The sequence below is a fragment of the Schistocerca serialis genome, chromosome 2, assembly GCF_023864345.2.
Source record: "Schistocerca serialis cubense isolate TAMUIC-IGC-003099 chromosome 2, iqSchSeri2.2, whole genome shotgun sequence".
Taxonomy (NCBI): Eukaryota; Metazoa; Arthropoda; class Insecta; order Orthoptera; family Acrididae; genus Schistocerca; species Schistocerca serialis.
Genome location: NC_064639.1, coordinates 500,793,545 through 500,813,280, shown reverse-complemented (window position 1 = coordinate 500,813,280; position 19,736 = coordinate 500,793,545). Strand labels below are relative to the sequence as shown.

The following is a 19,736-nucleotide window of genomic DNA, read 5'->3' as shown; positions in this document are numbered from 1 at the left end:
TGATGTGCCACTTGACACAGTCACATAAGTTAAATATCTAGGCATAACACTGCAAAGTTTTCTATTAAATTGAGCATTTATGTAGCTGCTTAAAGATAGGAACTGGAGATATGCCTACAATGCTTGTGACATTAATAAAAATGAAACATAATCGTTGATAAAGTCATTACCTAGTTTGAAAACTGTTTTTCTCTTAAATTAACGCAGATTAAATAGAAGTCTGTAACCAGACCATGGATTGCTCAAGGATTACAGCTATCTTGTGGGACAAAGAAGGAATCTGTATGTTCTATGCCGGATCAGCTCCAATGTTGGAGACAAACCATCACACGAAAAGATACAGAATATCAAAAAAAATAACATAGACATTTAAGCAAACACACTAAGAGAAGTAGATAGCAAGATCCTAATCATACTAGACCCTTAACTGTATAAACGTCTGTATATGTGTATCACTTTATTTCTGTTGTTCTTAAATTGTTATACCAAGTGTCTTGTTACATTAGTTTTTGCTGGTGGCTGTGACCTGAAAGAACAGTAAAAGAAGACTTCTGAGTTCGCTATGCTTTCACCCTTTAAATCAGTGGTCATGGAACTACTGCCTGCAGGTCACATGCAGTCTCAATCAAGTATTCATGCAGCGCACAGTCCTCAGTCATTTATTATAATAACACATATTTAGCAATTAAATACTGAAACCGAAAACATCAATTAACTTGAAAAGGTTCTTAAGAGTATAGTTTTTCTGCTTCATAGCCAAAAAAACAAAAATACTTACAGGAACAGTAATATTTTGACAGGTGTTAATTTAAATTCACATTGGTGAATTCGCCAGTGAGATAAGTAAAGCTGACCACTTACTTCAAGGACGGGTGGGTAAGTAGCGTAGTCACTGCGAAATTACAGGATGTAATAAGGGAAATGTTTCTTCGTTTACCATCCACTACTCACAAGTGATGAGCATGCCCAACTCGAACTGATCAGCTACATTGGTATACATTTCAAACGGAAGTAACATGGATTCATGTATGTGCATTGTTGAGAGGGTCATCCTCAAATGTGTTACAAATTTGTAACAAGGAATATGAAATTAAATTAACACTTTTAAAATAAAACACAATAAGTAGAAGAAACATGTTATTAAAACCATTTGTGATTGTGTCTCATATTGTATAATACATTTAAATATAACTACAATTACTGTGACTCTTTAAGCTTCCCCAGCAGATATGATGTAAATAGTCTTTACGAGTTTGCCGCCGGATGATGTTGTGCAAATTCGACAAGATAAACCTCAGAACAACAGTTTGACATCTTCAGGAGGTTCAACCTTGCTGGTGGCTAGGTATGACTGATGGTGTCCGCACATCGACGCCGCTGTGTATAGAACACGCGTGCGAAGAATGTGCAGCCAAATGTTAGTCACTAAAAGATCATACTAAACCAATGTTATGACTAGTCAGTTCTCGAAAAATCTTGATTATCTCGTAATGATTTAATAGCAAATAATGCAGGGTTCCAGGCTGTCCTCAGTTGAAATCCCTGTTGATGAGATTATCAGCTGTACAGATATGTTTTGCTTCCTTAAAGATGCAATCCAAGAAAGATAATGCTGTGGATAAAACTTTCCTCTTTTCATCAATCGTGCATTGTCCTGTATTCAGACAGTGTTCTGGAACTGTCGACTTCTCTGATTGACACGTGTATGATGCTGATGTGCATCACATCTATCTTGTACTGTGTGACTTGTGTGGCCTTGATATGGTGCCCCACATTGACAAGGAATGACATTCACAATGGAATGTCAGCACAGCAGCACCACCCTTAGCATAGTACTGAATGCAGGAGTGAGGTAGTAACATATCGTTTGTGATTAATATAGTTTTAAGATTTTATCAGTGTTTCAGGAACAAGTAATAAAAAGTTTAGTAAATGCGAAAGTTAATAGCGCAGAATCCACTACTATAAATTGTGTGAGCGCAGAAGCAACAGTTTCACTTCTGGTACTAGCAGACTAGACACCATTCCCCCAATAACATCAGTGACAAAACTATCTGTCCGTGAAACTGTGACTTCAACGTCGTTTTTCGTTGTCGGTCTGCGCGACGCGTGCCATTTGAAATGCGTTGTGACTGTTCCGACGTGTTTTCCGTGACAATCGACTTCCATCAAGCGGGCAAGATTTGTTTCGCTGTTGGCAACACTGCACCACTTTGAACCATGTTGACGGTTGACACTTTTCCCGCATTCGAAATCTGTTTTTGCTGGGTGTTACTGGTGATATAAAACGTTGTGTGATTTTGAATTGCAAATTATTCAATATGAGGGAAATTGTTCATATTCAGGCCGGGCAATGCGGCAACCAAATTGGAGCTAAGGTATCGTATAGTTTCCGTGCAAATTAGTGTCCAGTGAACAGTTAATTAGTTCGTAGATGATTCCTACAATTAGAAGTTGGAACCAACGTGTGACAGATAACTTTAGTTAATCAAAAATATAGATTTTGTCATTGTTAAGAGCATAATTGCTTTCACATGCTTACTCTTTTTTTTAAAAAATCATTTACGAACTAGTCCATCGGTTTCATGTGGTAATGTTCACTATTTTTCAGTTCTGGGAGATCATATCGGATGAACATGGCATTGACCCAACGGGTTCATACCATGGGGATTCAGATTTACAACTGGAACGAGCTGATGTATACTACAACCTTGCATCTGGTGGGAAATATGTCCCACGTGCGATTTTGGTTGACTTGGAGCCAGGGACAATGGATTCTGTACGTTCAGGACCCTTTGGCCAGCTTTTTCGACCAGACAACTTTGTTTTCGGACAAAGTGGAGCTGGAAATAACTGGGCGAAAGGCCATTACACAGAAGGTGCCGAACTTGTAGATTCAGTACTTGACGTGGTACGGAAAGAAGCCGAAAGCTGTGACTGTCTGCAAGGCTTTCAGCTTACACATTCGTTGGGTGGTGGCACCGGTTCAGGCATGGGCACATTGCTTATTTCAAAAATTCGTGAAGAATACCCCGATAGAATTATGAATACTTACTCAGTTGTGCCTTCACCGAAGGTGAGTTTATTAAAAATTTGAATTTTTTTGTATTTTAACATTATTAGGTCCTGTTACAGTGAATAATTGCTAAGATATAGCTGGCATTGTGGTGTAATTGCGCTGTTATGTAAGCATTGTATTAATATGCAGGAAACAGGTGTGCAAGCGAATTTTTATTGAGTTTCAAATTGTGGAAGTATAAACAATGGCTCTTAACCTTTGTTGTGAAGGGCTATCACGTGGGTAGAGGAGATTCAAATATGCTAATTACATGTGAAATACAATATTAGTTGACTTGTTTCTAATTAAATAATTCTTATTTACGAAATGTGTAAATACTTCTCGTAATCGTAAATGACTGTCGAATGCAATATGTGCGTTCTGTAGAAATGCTTTTCGGCTGAGGTAATATAGAGAGAGTTGGATGTTAGCTTGGGCACCATAGAATGGTTTCTCGCAGCATATTGGGCATTGCAGGTACACTAATACTTTTCGCCTTGAGTGCTGAGCACTTTTTAAAATTGCCCCTTTTTAAACTTACTTCTCGTGAAGACATTCAGTATTTCATTATCTTTGTACAGTTTTACTGTATGCTAGTCTTCATGTGCTCATGCTAAATATTTTTATGACTTTAGGACTGTGTTGAGCTTTATATCAGATTCTATAATGTTTAAATAAACCATTCCTTTGTTACATGTTGAACCCCCAAGAAAGTGTATTACTAATAACACTTTCGAGTGTTGGGTGCTGGGAGTGGATGTTTTCAGTAGCACATTGGCTTGAGACAAGCCCCACATCCTCCCAGTGTAGCCAACTTACAGCTTATAAACTGAATCAATGTGTACCTGGCACTGCTTTGCAGAAGTGACAAGATAATTATTTGCTTCCAGGACCAGGTACCGTAGTCCATAACAATTCAGGCAGTCCAGGAAAAAATGTTACTGTCAGACGTGGATGGTACTAGATTTAGCGTATTTTAAAGTGGACTAAGTAAGGAACATGTATTCCCCCCCCCCCCCCCCCCCCCAAAAAAAAAAAAAATCTGCTCAGAGATACAGCCCTGAAAAGTTGACACTGCACATACCATTTGGGAGATTTGAATTTTGGAAAAATTTTAAAATGCTGTATATCTGGAATAATTCTAGATATTTTGGTTTTTTTAGTTGAAAGATAATTTCCTTTCTGATTCCAAAGAGTCAGTTTTTACTGTCGCCTTTAGATTTTTTAGAATTTAGAGAATAAATTTTTCAAAAATGCCAGTCCAGAAAAGTTACACTATTTCTGTTGATTAGTACATTGTAGTACCAAATTATCAGTTAATGAGAGCTTCCACTATTAAGTTGAACAGGTTTTTATGAAAAATTGAAATTTTTGCCATGTGTAAAATCTGCTTTATTACTACATTATGACACAAGTCTCATACTAATCATAGCCTAGCCATATTCAACACAATTTTAATTTTGAAAGATGATTAAGAGACCCATTTTTCAAGCATTTTAAATTGTTCCAAAATGTACGTGAAATGTCAAGAGTTAAGGGTTTCCATTTGTAAAACTTCCGTGCAATCTGTTTTGTACTGAAGTTAGCCAGTCAACGTACTAAAAATATGTTCCACTGCTTCAGTATCCTTTAACATAGAGTGATGACTTTATTAAACCAATAGGGACTGGAACACTTAGTGTTCAAGACATTGTAAACAGGAAGTGAGCTCTGATGGCTTTGTTGCTGTCCTTCAGCTAGAAACCTATACCCAGCAGTTGGTCCATGTGGTAGCATAAGGTTCGCTACAATTTCATTTAACTCATAACTGGTGCCTATAATCTCTGCAATCCACTTGTCACACTCATACTTGCATGTGGGTGTGTAAGATTTCACGACTCTCGTAAAATCCTCAGCAATCTGAATCACATCTTTATTTGGTCTGCAAAGATTGTTTTGGAGCATGGTGCTTCAGCAGGCCGCCTACATCACAAGGCCCATTCTCATGATCAGTAGCATTGTATACCCAGTCAGTTGGCACAAGCAACTTACTCAATTCAAACAGCTGGTAACGATTTTTAAAATGACTAAGAGCACCATCAGAAATAATAATGACCTTCTCTGCCTCTGTTTTCAGTTGAAGAATTTTATGCATTGATAACAGAGCATGTGCTGAGTCATGTCCTGTGTCATCACTTACAACTGTACCAATTGCAGTTTTGTTTTGAAAATATTTCATTCCTGCAAAAATTGAAAGCTGGTCATTACTCCAATGATACCCTTGTACTTGTTGTGGGAGAATTACAGACCAATTCTCAGCAAAATTACCTAAGCATTATTCTTCAGCCTGTACACACTATTTCACTTGTGTAATGTGTTGTTGCAATTTCTTCAGATGCTGGTATGTTACTGCTTTCATGACCAGTTATGAAGTTCATCAATGAAACTGTCAAAGCCAACAGTTTTCTTAATTAGTTTATTTTCCTCCCATGCTGCATATGTAATTTCTGCAGAGATATCTGCTACGTATTCCAGGCCAAGTGTCTTTACAGACAGTGTTCCTTTTCCAGGGCAGTCACCACACCATATATTGAAACAAACAAGTATCTCGCTTTGTCACCCCACAAATTTCAAAATTTGTGCAGTACACACACAAACAGACATCTCTAGGTGGGTGTGGAACTACCCACTTAGGTCGTAGTGCATAAAATTTTGATTTTTTCCAATATGTGAAGTTGTATATTTGCTCTTATAAACTGCAAAAGTTTCTTTAATACTGCGAGTCACATACGTCTTAACTTAACACAACTTTTTGACCTTCAACTGTTAGTGTCTCTTTTTGTTGGCTCTCTGGCAAAAACAGTCCTATTTATCTTCCAGATAAATTGACTGCACTATTTGAACTTGAGCTGCTTCTACATGACCATAATAGGGATCTGGTCTTCCAAAGACTCTCCTTACAGACGCTCACATTTCTAAATTTATCTACCATGTACTTCAACACTCGGGTAATGTGGTTCGAAATGGTTTTATTTGAAAAGTCTCTGGAATAATAATTAAAACTTGCACCTTTTTATTGTATGATGCACAATGTTAAACAGATGAATTGATATTTGTAAAACATTCCTAGCTAGAGGTGCAAGAGTGCTTTGGTTCATTTTCTTCTGAAGATGGAATTTCTACTTTGAAAAGTGTTGTCAGTTTTCATGCGTGTTCATCCATAGCTTTAGTAATTTCTCTGCGCCTTCTTGATGCATAGAGCTTATGACTCGACTTCACTGACCACGGTTTCTTAACAGGCCTAACACTTAGCTCTGTAGTGGACTGATTCAGAGTATTTAATTCACCCTTTCATCATCATCTTGGACAGTTTCCAGCCACTGGCTGGGTCTGTCGGGAACACAAGCCTCTCCATCGTGTTCTGTCTTTCCACCATTCCCCCTCTTCCACCTTCGTCCAGTTCTCTCCTCTTCTCGTCACACATTCCTTCACTCCCTTCACCCATCTATCTCTTGGTCTTCCCCTCCAGTTGCAGATCAAACATCCTCTTCGGAATTCTTCCCTCATCCATTCTCTTCATGTGTCCATACCACTGCAGTCTTGATTTTTCTATCCTGTCCTGTACTGGTTCCTCCTTTAATCTTTCCCTCACATACACATTTCGCAATCTGTCTTGTCTTGTTACACTCAACCTGCTCCTCTGGAACTTCATTTCACTAGCTTGTATTATACTTTTGTCGCTTAAGTGCATTACCCATGTCTCACTTCCGTATGCCAATATGGGGACAAAGTAGGTTCAGTATATAATTCCCTTGGATTTCTGTGGCACCTCCTTGCTCCAAATAAGCCCCCTAATGCATTTGAAGAACTGCCCTGCTTTTCTGCACCTTTCATTTATTTCCATTGCGTTTCCCCCCTTACTTTCAATCATGCTTCCCAGGTACTTGAAGTTCTCTACCACTTGTAGTTTTTCCCCTCCACAAGTTATATCCACATTTGGCCTATTCTTCTTCCTTGTTGTGACAATTATTTCACTTTTCTTTGCAGAGAAATGCATTCCATATTGTGCTGCCGTTGCCTCCCATACATCTAACTGCTCTTGCACCTCCTTCTCGCAATTTCCCCATAACATCAGGTCATCGGCAAAAAGCACTGCTTTCATTTTATGATCTCCAATTGCATCTGATACTTGCTGTAGGATTTCATCCATAACAATAAAGGCGAAAGTGCACTTCCCTGTCGCAGCCCATTTTTCCAGCTTGAACAATGCAGTACGTTCCCTCCCCACTTTCACACAACTCTCACTTCCCTCATACATTTTTCTGACTTTTCGTGTTGTCTCTTCATCTATCCCTTTTGCGTTCAGCACATCCCAGAGCTTGTCCCTATAGATACTGTCATACACCTTCTCAATATCTAAAAAGGCCATGATTAAGTCCTTCCCGTACTCATAGTGCCTTTCCTGCAGTTGCCTTACCGCAAATATGAGGTCCGTTGTTGATCTTCCCGGTCTGAAACTATACTGCTCCTCTTGCAGTGTACTTTCAGTACTGCTTCTTATTCTCTTCTCCAGGATCTTTTCATAGATTTTTCCACAGTGGCATAGCAGGGTGATTCCTCTGTAGTTCTCACATCTCCTTTTATCCCCTTTCTTGAAGATCGGGACTAGAATTCCTTTCTTCCAATCCTCAGGAATTCTGTTCTCCTTCCACACCACCCTCAGCACTCTGTATAGCCACTGGGTTCCTACTTCTCCTGCTGCTCGTATCATATCCACTGTTACTTTGTCCCAACCTGGTGCCTTGCCCCCTTTCATCCTCTTTATGGCTTCTTCCACTTCATTCCAAGTTAGATCATGAATTTCCCCACTATTATAATCGTCTGCTGCCTTAAGCTCTCCATCGCTGTTAGTTACCCGCTTGACGGCATTCAACAGATCTTCAAAGTACTCCTTCCAAATCTTTTTGAGCTTATGCATTTCCTCCACAACTCTTCCATTATTATCCATGATCCTCAGGCACTCGCTTCTGTCGTTCCTCTTATTTCTTACCATGGTGTAAAGTACTTTTTTGTTCCCTTCACTGTCCTCTTCTAACATTCTTGTCCATTTTTCCATCCAATTCTTCTCTGCCCTTACTATGGTCTGTGCCGCTTTCTTGCTTCCCTTATATTTTACCGTAGCTTCCTCTGTTCGGGTCTGGAACCATTCTCTGAAGGCTTTGTTCTTTCGAAGTACTGCCTCTTTACATATGTTGTTCCACCATGGGGTTTCTTTACTTCTCCTCTTTGTGCTAGTTCTTCCGCACACAGTCTCAGCTGCCTCAACTAGAGCCCTCTTAAAATCTCCCCATTCTTCTTCCACTGTTCTCTGATCTTCCTTTGGCAGCTTATTCCTGATCAGTGTCTGGTACTGGGTCCTCCGTTCATCCTCTTTCAGCATCCATGTCTTCAACCTTTTCTCCTGTATGTCTGTTGCACTCCTATCTTGTTTCTCTCTCAGGGTGGCTACCAACAGCCGATGGTCACTGTCTAAGGCCTCAGATGGAAAGACTTAACATCTGTGAGGCTGCTCATCATCTGCCTATTCACTAGTACATAGTCTACTACTGAAGTTTGGGACAAGTCTCCACTGTACCAAGTTATTTTGTGGCTACTTCTCTTCTTGTACCAGGAATTTGCGATCGCCAGCCCATTCCTCTTGCAGAATTCCAGCAACAATTTTCCTTCTCTTTCGGTTCCCCCAGCCCTCTGGTCCCATTATCTCCTCGAATCCTTTCCTGTCTGTGCCAACATGTGCATTGAGGTCCCCTATTATAATCTGATTACCTCCATTTAGCTGCTTTTGCATGTCATCTTCAAATTCCTCCTCCTTTTTTGTACACCCCACCTGTGGGGCATATGCTTGGATGATTTGAATGCTTTTTCCTTTCGCTCGTACTCTGGCTTTTATCATTCGATCGTTGATACCTTCCACCTCCTCCTGCAGACCTTCTCTGACCACTATTGCCACTCCAGTTCTTCCCCTCTCATTCCCTATCCAGTACAGTTTACATCCTTTACTTAGTGGTTTTTCACCAACTCCTCTCCACCTAGTCTCAGCAAGTCCCAAGATGTCCAATTTCCTCCTTTCCATCATTTCTACAATTTCTTCTAACTTCCCAGTTAGTCCTTACGTTTAAGGTGCCCAGTCGTAAACCATCTCGTAATCCTTTTCCATTGCTTGGTCGGTTTCCTTTAAATCCGTTCCGTGATCCGAGGCATGTTCCCTTTTTGAAAACAGTTGATTTATCCACTACTGGCTTGCTAGGCCTATTCACCCTTTATTGATGCAAAATCTGCTTCATCTGCACCATGGGTGGCTTCACCTTGTTCAGATACTATCATTGTTGTTATTATGTCAAAACTTTTAGAACAAAAAAATCGTCACTGGAAACATCTTCAGTTTGAAAAAGTCTTCAAATGAGAACACTTATTCCCAACCTGAACAGTGTTTTTTCCCTTATGTCATTTTTTATGGATAAGGAAATACTCAGCACACTTAACTCTCCTGTGGCCCCAGTCAGAAGACTTTTCAGTCCTTTTCACAAAACACACTGCAATTGTCAGCTTGCAAATCCTCACGAAAACACAGAACTCACTGGATTGTCTGATTTCTTAGAAGCCTCTCCAGTAAACAAATTAGCACTAAACAATAATACAGAAACCTGTAGTGAACAACCACAACAAAGAAACTGACAAACTACAGCAAAGTGTGTCCACAGCTCGCAGTTGCGTTTTCTCTTCTCAAGTACAGGGTTTTGGGTTGTTTCCCGGTGGGGTCAGGGATTTTTACCTGCCTCGAGGTGCCTGAGTGAGTGTTTGTGTTGTCCTCATCATTTCAACATCATTCATGAATGCGGCAAGATTGCGATGAGCAAAGGTTGGGAATTTGTTCGGTTGCTGATAACCGTGCAGTTGAGTGCCCCACAAAGCAATCATAATCACAACAAAGTGTAAGAAATATCTGTATTGATGAAGGTGAAAAGAAATAACTGCAACAAAGACAATAGAAATAAACATTGTAACAAGGAAATTAGTTAGAAACAACTACAGTGAAGACATACAGTACCCTTGAAAGTTAAAGACAAATTTTGTAAAATAAAACATGTCCAACTTAGAGGTGGAAGCTGTCCTTTACAGAGAAAATAGTACTACATGGTACTAATCAACAGAAAGAAAACTTAAGCAGGAAAGAGCATTAAAATTAAAGAACAAGAATGTAATTTATATTGTGACTCATGTTACAAATTTGGGACATCCTGTTGCTAATGTTCATTTTAGATCAAAAGTGTCCTCAAACTATTAAGTCTGGATCTAGTTTTCATCACAGAAAATGCATATGAGTTTGGCACTCAAATGACAGTTGCAGATTTTAAAAAATATTTATACCATGTGAAACACTGTAATATATTGAAAAGAGCATGTGACTAAATGTTATGTGACTTGTGTTACTTGCTACTTATTGTCAGAAAAACTTCATGCAAACAGAGAAATAAAAATGTTATTTGCCAAATAAGATAAACTTAACATTTCACTTTTTAACCGAAAAATTGTAAGAGCATGACATCCGGGAAAATAGTGTTAATTCAATGAGGACTGAAAATCACTTGCATTGACATCAGGTGGATCAATTTCCTTTATAATTTTGTCCTGTGTGAACGGATTTTCATCACATTTTGCACACCATTTCCAATAGTGACCAGCATGCTCCATTTCACTGATTAGTAAGAATTTCCAAAAATTGCATGTACTTCTCCAGCATAGAATTTACCATCATGTTCTACTTTTTACCTGTCTCCAATTTTCACCCTTTCTCTAGTTCCTTCAGTGTGATCTGCAACAGGGAAATTCTTTGAAGACAGCAGATATGTTTGTAGTACTCCTTTCTTGTAGCAAAAGCAGTGAATGATTATGTTTCGTGCTGATGATGCTAAAGAAAATATTTGTGCCAGATTAAGTTTCACTGATTTCTTGAATTTCATTAGTGGACATACGACAAACCTGCATAGTTGTGGTACTTGCAGCTGCCTGAGCAAAAGTTAATGCATCATAAACTATGAATTTTCACTTCGACGAGAAACTGAATGCCACAGTAACACAGTGAAATTACTAACTTGTGCTTGTGCTCAATATGCACTTTGCACCTCATCTTGATAAACAGAAATGTAATTTTCAGCAGTCAATATGTAGCAATGCAAACTCCTTATAATCTTGGCTGATAACCATTTCCTTTTGCTGATAATAAGATGCAAGCTGAGCTCTTTTGTATAGCGATGAACAAGAAACTGTGGAATTATGTAAATTTTGTATTTCACAATATGAGCTGTAGAGTCTTCTTCTTTGACTTCAATAATGTTAGAATTGTTTTGTTCCATCTTCCAAATATACCATGATAAATTCACAATTTCCAGCTCATCAGTTCTATAAGCTTCTTTGAAATCTCTACCATTTTGACAGTTTACTTTCATTCAGTCAACAAAGCTCACTGGATAGGTTGCTTATGATGGCTGATAACAATATGTTGCCGTAAGCTGGAATATTATGTTTTCTATGAAGGCTGCTGATAGTATTTATGAAATTTTTGTGATATTTACGCAAACATACATTATGAGATAGTTTGCTGCTTACTTGAACATGTTGTGGCCGTACCTCTGCAATCTGATTTCCCAATTTGAACTTCAGGGTGTTCCTGTTTGAATACCTGTCTTTTTTTCATTATTTTCTCTAATCACTATTATGTCCTTCCTGCTTGGTGATTGGCAACTGACGTCACGACTGTAGAAACTAGTTACCAAGTATCTACTTTCAGAACTAAGGTCTCAATTTTGTGTACTACTGCCATGACTGGGTCTTTCAGACTTTCCATCTGATGAATTTCCACACAAGTCCTGAACAGATCAAGAACTACAATTTTACATCGTGACGATGGCAAGCAACGATGAGCTCGAGCCGTGGCTTTACCTAGAGCACTATGTGAAAAACGATCTTTACTATGTTGCTGATTTTGCATCTTACATTATGCTATGTTTTCTAACACTCTCCCCAGTTTCAGCTCTTCTTTCTTCCAATATGTCATAGTTTTAAGTTGACTCAATTGCAGAAACTTTTTTAATGCTTCTTTTGACTTTTTCTAGCTGCTTGCAGATGCTCCAACTTTCTGTTCTTTTAACATTAAGAAAGAGTCCAATTACGTGGCTGATGTTACATGTTTAATTTTCTATTTTCACAATATTGGTTCCAATTGGAAAATTTTTCGAAGTGATATTAGTTACGCTTACAAACAAACAAGTAAAATACTGAACAAGATTAAGTTAGCTCTAACATTCCTCTTAATTTAATGAAAGTTCATGCTGTTGTATTATGTCATTTATCCTGACCTGTACTTTAACTACTTCAATTTTATACTATTTATGCAATAAATTAGGGTATGTAACAGTAATAATGATATGCTAATTCTTACTTGCCAATTAGTTGAAATCAAGGTTCAAAAGCTCCAATAATTCCACTGCCATCACATGAAAAATGTATGGCCATATATAAATGGCTACAAATTATGGAGGGAACGCAATAATGAGCAACAAACATTGTTGCCATACAGGAAAAGGTCCAGCCTTTCCAAGCAACGTATGAGAAGTACTAAATTTTAAACTTTTTAAATCGTGTGTCCTACTTTACATGGCATATCCCTTAACAGCAGAGACTGACGGTGACCCACCCTGCCTGAAGTGATACGGATTATTCCACGTACAGCCTCTTCAATCACTTCTGTGAATAATGGTTTGGTGCACAAGTTCATAGCATTTTTCCATAGGTTAAATACACACAACAGATATCCTTATCAGTCCCGATTGCGCAACGCTGTTTGATTTTCCAGCAACACGGGCCTAGTAATACTAGGGCCCGTGTTGCGCTCTCTCTCTCTCTCACAATCAAGGTCACCCGCCTCGCTCAGCGGCAAGTACAATTCCAGTCCTTGTAATGCTTTATCACTACCTCGTACTATGGCAAGTGTTAACCATGAATTACCAGGTACAAGTTCAGTAGTAGTACAAGAAAAATTAATCTTGCATCCAACAAATGTGATAGGACCAGTCAGTAGCTCTTCTTGAGAAACATTATTAGGAACAAAACTGAAAGTGTCCACTGTTTTATACACTGGCAACCTGCTCCTTCTTCTATACATTCTCCTCCTGTACGGCATGGCTGTGTGCTCCGTGCGGCTGCCTCGAGTCGAATGAGCCTGCTGCTGCCTCTGAACAGGATGCTAATGAAAGGATTAATGTTTGGGCCAAGATTGATGGTGTATTAGCAAATTATATTAAAGTACAAGGTGACATTACTGTATATTACCATTCCTAATAAACATCCTTATCCTAAAAAAAATTTCTTATCAGCTACTGAAGCATCTTTCTCTTGTGTGGGTTGCAGGGGTTACGACCCCTGGGGAGGTGGGTGGGTTATTATCATGGCTGTGTGACTTAGCCTTGTGCTGCTGTGTAATGTGGGTGACCTTGAGCGGGACTTGCCACTGAGCGAGGCAAGTGTTGCGCTCTCTCTCTCTCACAATCAAGGTCACCCGCCTCGCTCAGCGGCAAGTCCCGCTCAAGGTCACCCACATTACACAGCAGCACAAGGCTAAGTCACACAGCCATGCCGTACCGACGCAGAAGATACATGAGGAGGAGCAGACTTCCAGTGTATAAGACAGTGGACACTTTCAGTTTTGTTCCTAATGATGTTTCTCAAGAGGAGCTATTGACTGGTCCTATTACATTTGTTGGATGCAAGATTAACTTTTCATGTACTACGACAGAACTTGTTCCTGGTAACTCATGGTTAACACTCGCTATAGTACGAGGTAGTGATAAACCATTACAAGGATTGGAATCGTACTATGACAGAGACATTATCTCCTATCGTACCTTTTCTATTGGTGTACAAGGTGATAGGAATTATGGAACAGGTGTTGTACATACTGATAAACCATTTTCATTATATACAAGAAACAGAAGACGTGTGAATGCTAATGAAAGAATTAATGTTTGGGCCAAGATTGATGGTGTCTTATCACTTCAAGGAAGTGTGACTTAGCCTTGTGCTGCTGTGTAACGTGGGTGACCTTGAGCGGGACTTGCCGCTGAGCGAGGCGGGTGACGTTGATTGTGAGAGAGAGAGCGCAACACGGGGCCCTAGTATTACTAGGCCCGTGTTGCTGGAAAATCAAACTGACCGTTGCGCAATCGGGACTGATAAGGCGCGCTGGCGCTGCGCGCATGGGTGGGGGGGCAGGAAGTACATCCTGTTGTGAGGCAGCAGCATGCTCATTCGACTTGAGGCAGCCGCACGGAGCACACAGCCATGCCGTACAGGAGAATGTATAGAAGAAGGAGCAGATTGCCAGTGTATAAAACAGTGGACACTTTCAGTTTTGTTCCTAATAATGTTTCTCAAGAAGAGCTACTGACTGGTCCTATCACATTTGTTGTACATACTGATTTGGTCATCAATAGTGTATTCTCCTTCACTATTTACAGCAGTCTACCAATGCTGGGGTAATGTGTCGATTCAGTGACTAGAAATCACATAGTTTTTTGGCAGCTTGTCAAACTGTCCAGAGCATTTTCATTTGGAAAGGAACTTCCGTGATTGTTGGTTGATAGTGTGGACAGGGTGAAAATCTGAAGGCACAAGATCGGGTCAATAAGGTGCATGCAGAATGAATTCAGACTCTTCTTCTGTACAGTGTTTTTTGTCAGCCTGGCAGGAAGCAGGTAGGCATTGTCATGGAATAGCATAACTTCACACAGTCTTCCTGGCTGTTACTTTTGGATTGTGCGTGAAAGAAATCTCCGTGGTAAATGATACATGTCAGCAACAATGGTTCCACCTTGTCGCTGTTCCACCAGGAACCCATTTCTCATCACCAGTAACAGTACAGGGTAGGAATCATAGGTGTTAACAAGCTGATTGATGACAAGCAAGCAGCGATGCCACTTACTGAATTTTGGGATTTTGGCTTAGATTATGAGAAACGCATACACCCAATTTTTGAATGCATTGCATGAAACTGTTACATGCCCCCGTGGGCCTGGGGGTTAGAATAGGGTCAGTCTCCCCTTCTTTGTATGCAGATCACTTCTGCATTTCGTATTGCTCCTCCAGTACTAGTGTTCCTGAGCGGCACCTACAAGGAACCATTCACAAGACAGTCGTGGGCTCTAGCCCATGGCTTCCAGTTTCCAGCTGCGAAGTTGTGTGTCACAGACGTCTGTTGGCGTTGTACCGTTCGCCTGGAACCGGAACTTTATCTTAACGACGATCCAGTCACTGTAGTGGAGACATAGTGATTCTTTGGACTGCTTTTCGACACCCGATTGACGTACCTCACCTTCGTCAGCTTAAGTGGAAGTGCTGGCAGTACCTCAGTGCCCACCGCTGCCTGAGCAACACCAACTGGGGTGCAGATCGCTCTACGCTGCTGCAGCTCTACAGAGCCCTTGTTCAATCCCGCATTGACTGTGGGAGTCGGTTTACAGTTCGGCGGTGCCCTCAGCATTGCGTTTACTCTACCCAATGCACCACTGTGAAGGTAGCCTAGTGACGGGAGCTTTTAGAAAGAGTCCAGTGACCAGTGTCCTGGTGGATACTGGAGTCCCTCCATTGCGGATACGACATGCACAACTGCTTGCCAGTTAAGTTGAAAATATTTGTAGTTCTGAGCATCCAAATTACTCTCTCTCTTTCCCCACCTGCTGCAGTTGTCAGGGCTCACAATTGCAGTTCGCGTGCAACCTCTTCTCTCCGAACTGGGGTCCTTCCCTTTACCACCTGTACTTGAGGTCCTTTCACGTACACCTCGATGGCGTACACCTTGGCCAAAGCTTCGTCTGGACCTTTCGTGTGGCCCTAAGGACTCTGTTAATCCCGCTGTTCTCGGCTGTCACTTCCTCTCGATTATTGATGTGTTCCGGCGCTCTGAAGTTGCTTACACGGATGGCTCGATGGCTGATGGTAATGTTGGCTTCACCTATGTCCACAGAGGCCATATTGAACAGCATTCCTTGCATGCTGGCTGCAGTCTATTCACGGCTGAGCTTGTGACCATATCTCGTGCACTTCAGTGCATATGTGCGTGTTCTGATGAGTCGTTTCTTCTCTGTTCTGACTCCCTGAGCGGCTTACAAGCTATCGACCAGTGCTACCCTTGCTGTCAGTTTGGTAGTAAACATACAGGAGTTTATTGGAACGGTCCTGTCATTCAGTAGTGTTTGTGTTGCCCCCAGGACACGTTGGAATCCCAGGCAATGAACTGCTGACAGGCAGGCCAAACAGGCTATGCAGAAACTGCTCCTGGAGATAGGAATCTCTGAAACTGACCTGCCTTCTGCCTTACGCTGCAAGGTTTTTGGCTTTGGGAGATGGAGTGGCATAACAGTATGCACAACAAACTTCGTGTCATTAAGGAGACTGCGAATGTGTGGCAGTCTTCCCTGTAGGCTTCTTGCAGGGAATCAGTTGTCACATTAGCCATACGAGGCTCGCACATGGTTACCTCCTCCATCGTGAGGACCCACCTTTGTGTCGCTGTGGCTCCCAAATAACAGTTGTCCACCTCTTGCTGGACTGCCCACCTTTAGCCACTCTGCAGCGGCCTTTTAACTTTCCCAGCACCCTATCTTCGGTGTTGGGCGGCAGTGCATCAACAGCAACTTTAGTTTTATGTTTTATTTGTGAGGGTGAGTTTTATCATTGGATCTGAGTTTTAGTGCATGTCCTTTGTCCGTGTGTGTCCTCCATGCTAGGATTTTTAGAGTGGAGGTTTTAATGTGTTGCAGAGTGGCGGGCTGCTCCTTTTTTTATTCTCATGGTCAGCCAGCCATGGAAATCTGCTTTCTTGTTTTTAATCTCTTTTTCCTGTTTCTTGTTCTGTTTTGTTCATTGTAGTTTTTGTTGTCTTTCTGTTATAGTTTTTCCTTTCTCCTGTTATTGTGTCATACCTTTTTGTTTTCTTCTTTCCCTTGGTAATGGTTCTGCTGGGAACAAGGGACCAATGACCTCGCAATTTGGTCCCCCCTCCCCTTTTAAATCAACCAATCAGCTATTGCATGGAGGTAGAATGATCAGTTTTTTGCATATGCCAGTTATCAGGTGCACTGATGTGGATCATTGTGGATTAATGCATTTAAATTATCTACATCAAACCTTGAAGGTCTTCCTAAATTTGGAAGTTACTGATGTCAAAATGGTTCTCCTCAGAACGAGAAAATTGTTTCCTTGCTGTGCTGTCCAGTGGCATCCCCATACACAGCACAAATGTTTGTCTCCACTGCTGTCATCGTTAGATTGATGTGAAACAGATGAATGTCGGAGATGTTCAGATTTCTCAACTTGGCATGCCATTTTCTAGGGTCCACAGCTCCAACACTATCTCCAAATGGCAATATGTGAACTCAAAGAGCAACGGTGAACTACAAATAAAAAATGATAATGGATAAATAAACTGATAGCAATAGGTGTACCAACTTACAAGGCAAAAATATTAGAAACTTGTGCACAACCTTATTACATTAAGTCACTACACACACCACCACATGTGGATCAACAATACATTCACAGAAGCTACTTATTGTTATGGTGCACAATACTTATGTAGCTACTTCCAGTAAGGTTAGTTGTGAGTAAATGTTCCGGAGCAGCACAAAGTCGGCTGATGCAGACGATCATAGGGGCCAAGTAAAAATGCACTGTCAGTACTTTTTTGCATAATGACTTTGGTTTTGTTGTTGCATAAGTTTAAATTCATTATTATACATTGTGGTTTGTAAATCCCATTATTAAGAAAATTGATGTCAAAACTGTTGCACAGGAATGGGTCTTTGAAGTTAATTACCCTCTGATTAGTTAATATGTGAATGTAATATTTTACCATCTGCATGCGAGTTTCTTTGTGTCTTCACTGTTTCCGTGTAGTTGCATTTTTAGTCTTGTTATGTGCATAAATGCCAACTTAAGATTGTGTAACAACTTCTTTCACTGACTCCTCCATCCCCATCCCTTTACATCAGAGATCCATATTAATCACCGTTGATGCCACTTCTCTATACACAAACATCCCTCATGCCCTTGGCTTTGCTAGCAGCAATCATTCTCTTCCTAAAACCTTCGGACCCTAAACCCACAATCTCATCCCTCACACTTCTTCCCAACTACATTGTTTGAGAGGGAGGTTTATAAACAAATCTGTGGCACAGCCATTGGCATCTGCATGGCAACTTTGGGCCTCTAGAAGAAACCTCACTAGCCTCCCCAAACCTCTTGTCTGATTCAGACTACTGGATATCTTCATGATCTGGACTTAGAGCTGAGACAGTCTATCCTTACCTCTCCACAGCCTCAGGACCTCCCTTGTTTGATTGTGCCACTTTCCTGGACATTGACCTCCACCTCTGAGGGTTACATCCACACGCCTGTCTCCCCCTCAGGGGATCCACAACTTTTGTGGATACGTGCGTAGCGAGCACGGGACCCCGAGCTGATGTGGCCTTCCTTCCTTTCCGGGCTGCATACCTTCCCTTTCCGCATCCTTCCCCATCCCCCATCTTCGCCCCCCCCCCCCCACCTCTGGCTCTTTCCTTCCCCTTCTCCCCCTCTGGGAGTATGGTTTGTGCCTACGTCCGGAGACGGACGATTGTACATGTACCGCATTCTTCGCCTTCCTTGCTTGTATGTCTTCATCCTTCCTTTGCTCTTCTCTTTACCCTTTTCTCCACTGCAGCGTTTGAGACCTCTCTTCTTTCCTTTCCCTTTCTCTTTCTTCCTCCCTGTGCGTGTCTGAAGGCCGACCCACGCACTTCCATGCGTAGCCGGTGATGGGGTAACGCGTAATTCCCCGCCCTGGGTAGACAGGTAGGACACGTACGTACCCCCTGGTAACGGCCAGGCCCAGGGAGGGGTGATTACCCGAGCTGACACCTTCCGAAAGTGCTGATTGGTCCCTCCGTCCGTTTGTCAGGAGGTGTGATCTGAGGTGTGAACAATCACCTAAGGCAGGAGTGCCCTCAGAGAGGGCCCCCACAAGGAAGGAGCGCGCCATCGGAGACGCCGGTAATCATGGGGGATTCTTCCGCAATGGTTTCCTCACCTTCCACTATGTCTGCTCACAAACGTAAGTTCACTGAGTCTCAGCCACAGTCAGTTCTTCCATCGTTGCCACAGTTCCTTGTTGTTTCTCAGTCTGACGGTCACGACTTCTCCACGGTCAACCCTTTCATTATTCAGAAAGGTGTCGACGCAATTGCAGGTCCTGTAAAGTCTTGTTCCAGATTACGGAATGGCACCCTGTTGTTAGAAACAGTCACTGCCCTCCAGGCACAAAAATTGCTGTGTACCTCACTACTACACACCTTCCCTGTCCGGGTGGAACCGCACCGTACTTTAAATTCCTCGCGTGGAGTCGTTTATACACGCTCCCTCGATGGATTGTCTGACGAAGAAATTCAGCACTACCTGTCTGACCAGGGCGTAACGGCTGTTCATAGGGTTATGAAAAGGGTTGACACGACCATCATTCCAACCCGCACTGTCTTCTTGACATTTGACAAAGTTCAACTCCCATCGAAAATCAAAGCAGGCTATGAGATAATTTCCGTTCGCCCTTACG

The 19,736-nt window shown here is 41.4% G+C and overlaps 1 protein-coding gene across 1 annotated transcript in view; it reads left to right on the top strand.

The window, feature by feature from the left end:
- Nucleotides 1-2,210: 2,210 nt before the first annotated feature.
- The window catches only part of LOC126457449 (tubulin beta-1 chain-like), a 28,729-nt gene continuing 11,203 nt past the window's right edge, over nt 2,211-19,736 (top strand). Inside the window, exons 1-2 of the mRNA XM_050093729.1 lie at nt 2,211-2,378; nt 2,612-3,076. Of these exons, the coding sequence (XP_049949686.1) occupies nt 2,322-2,378; nt 2,612-3,076 (522 nt within the window). The 5' untranslated portion in view covers nt 2,211-2,321. The remainder of the gene's footprint in view (nt 2,379-2,611; nt 3,077-19,736) is intronic.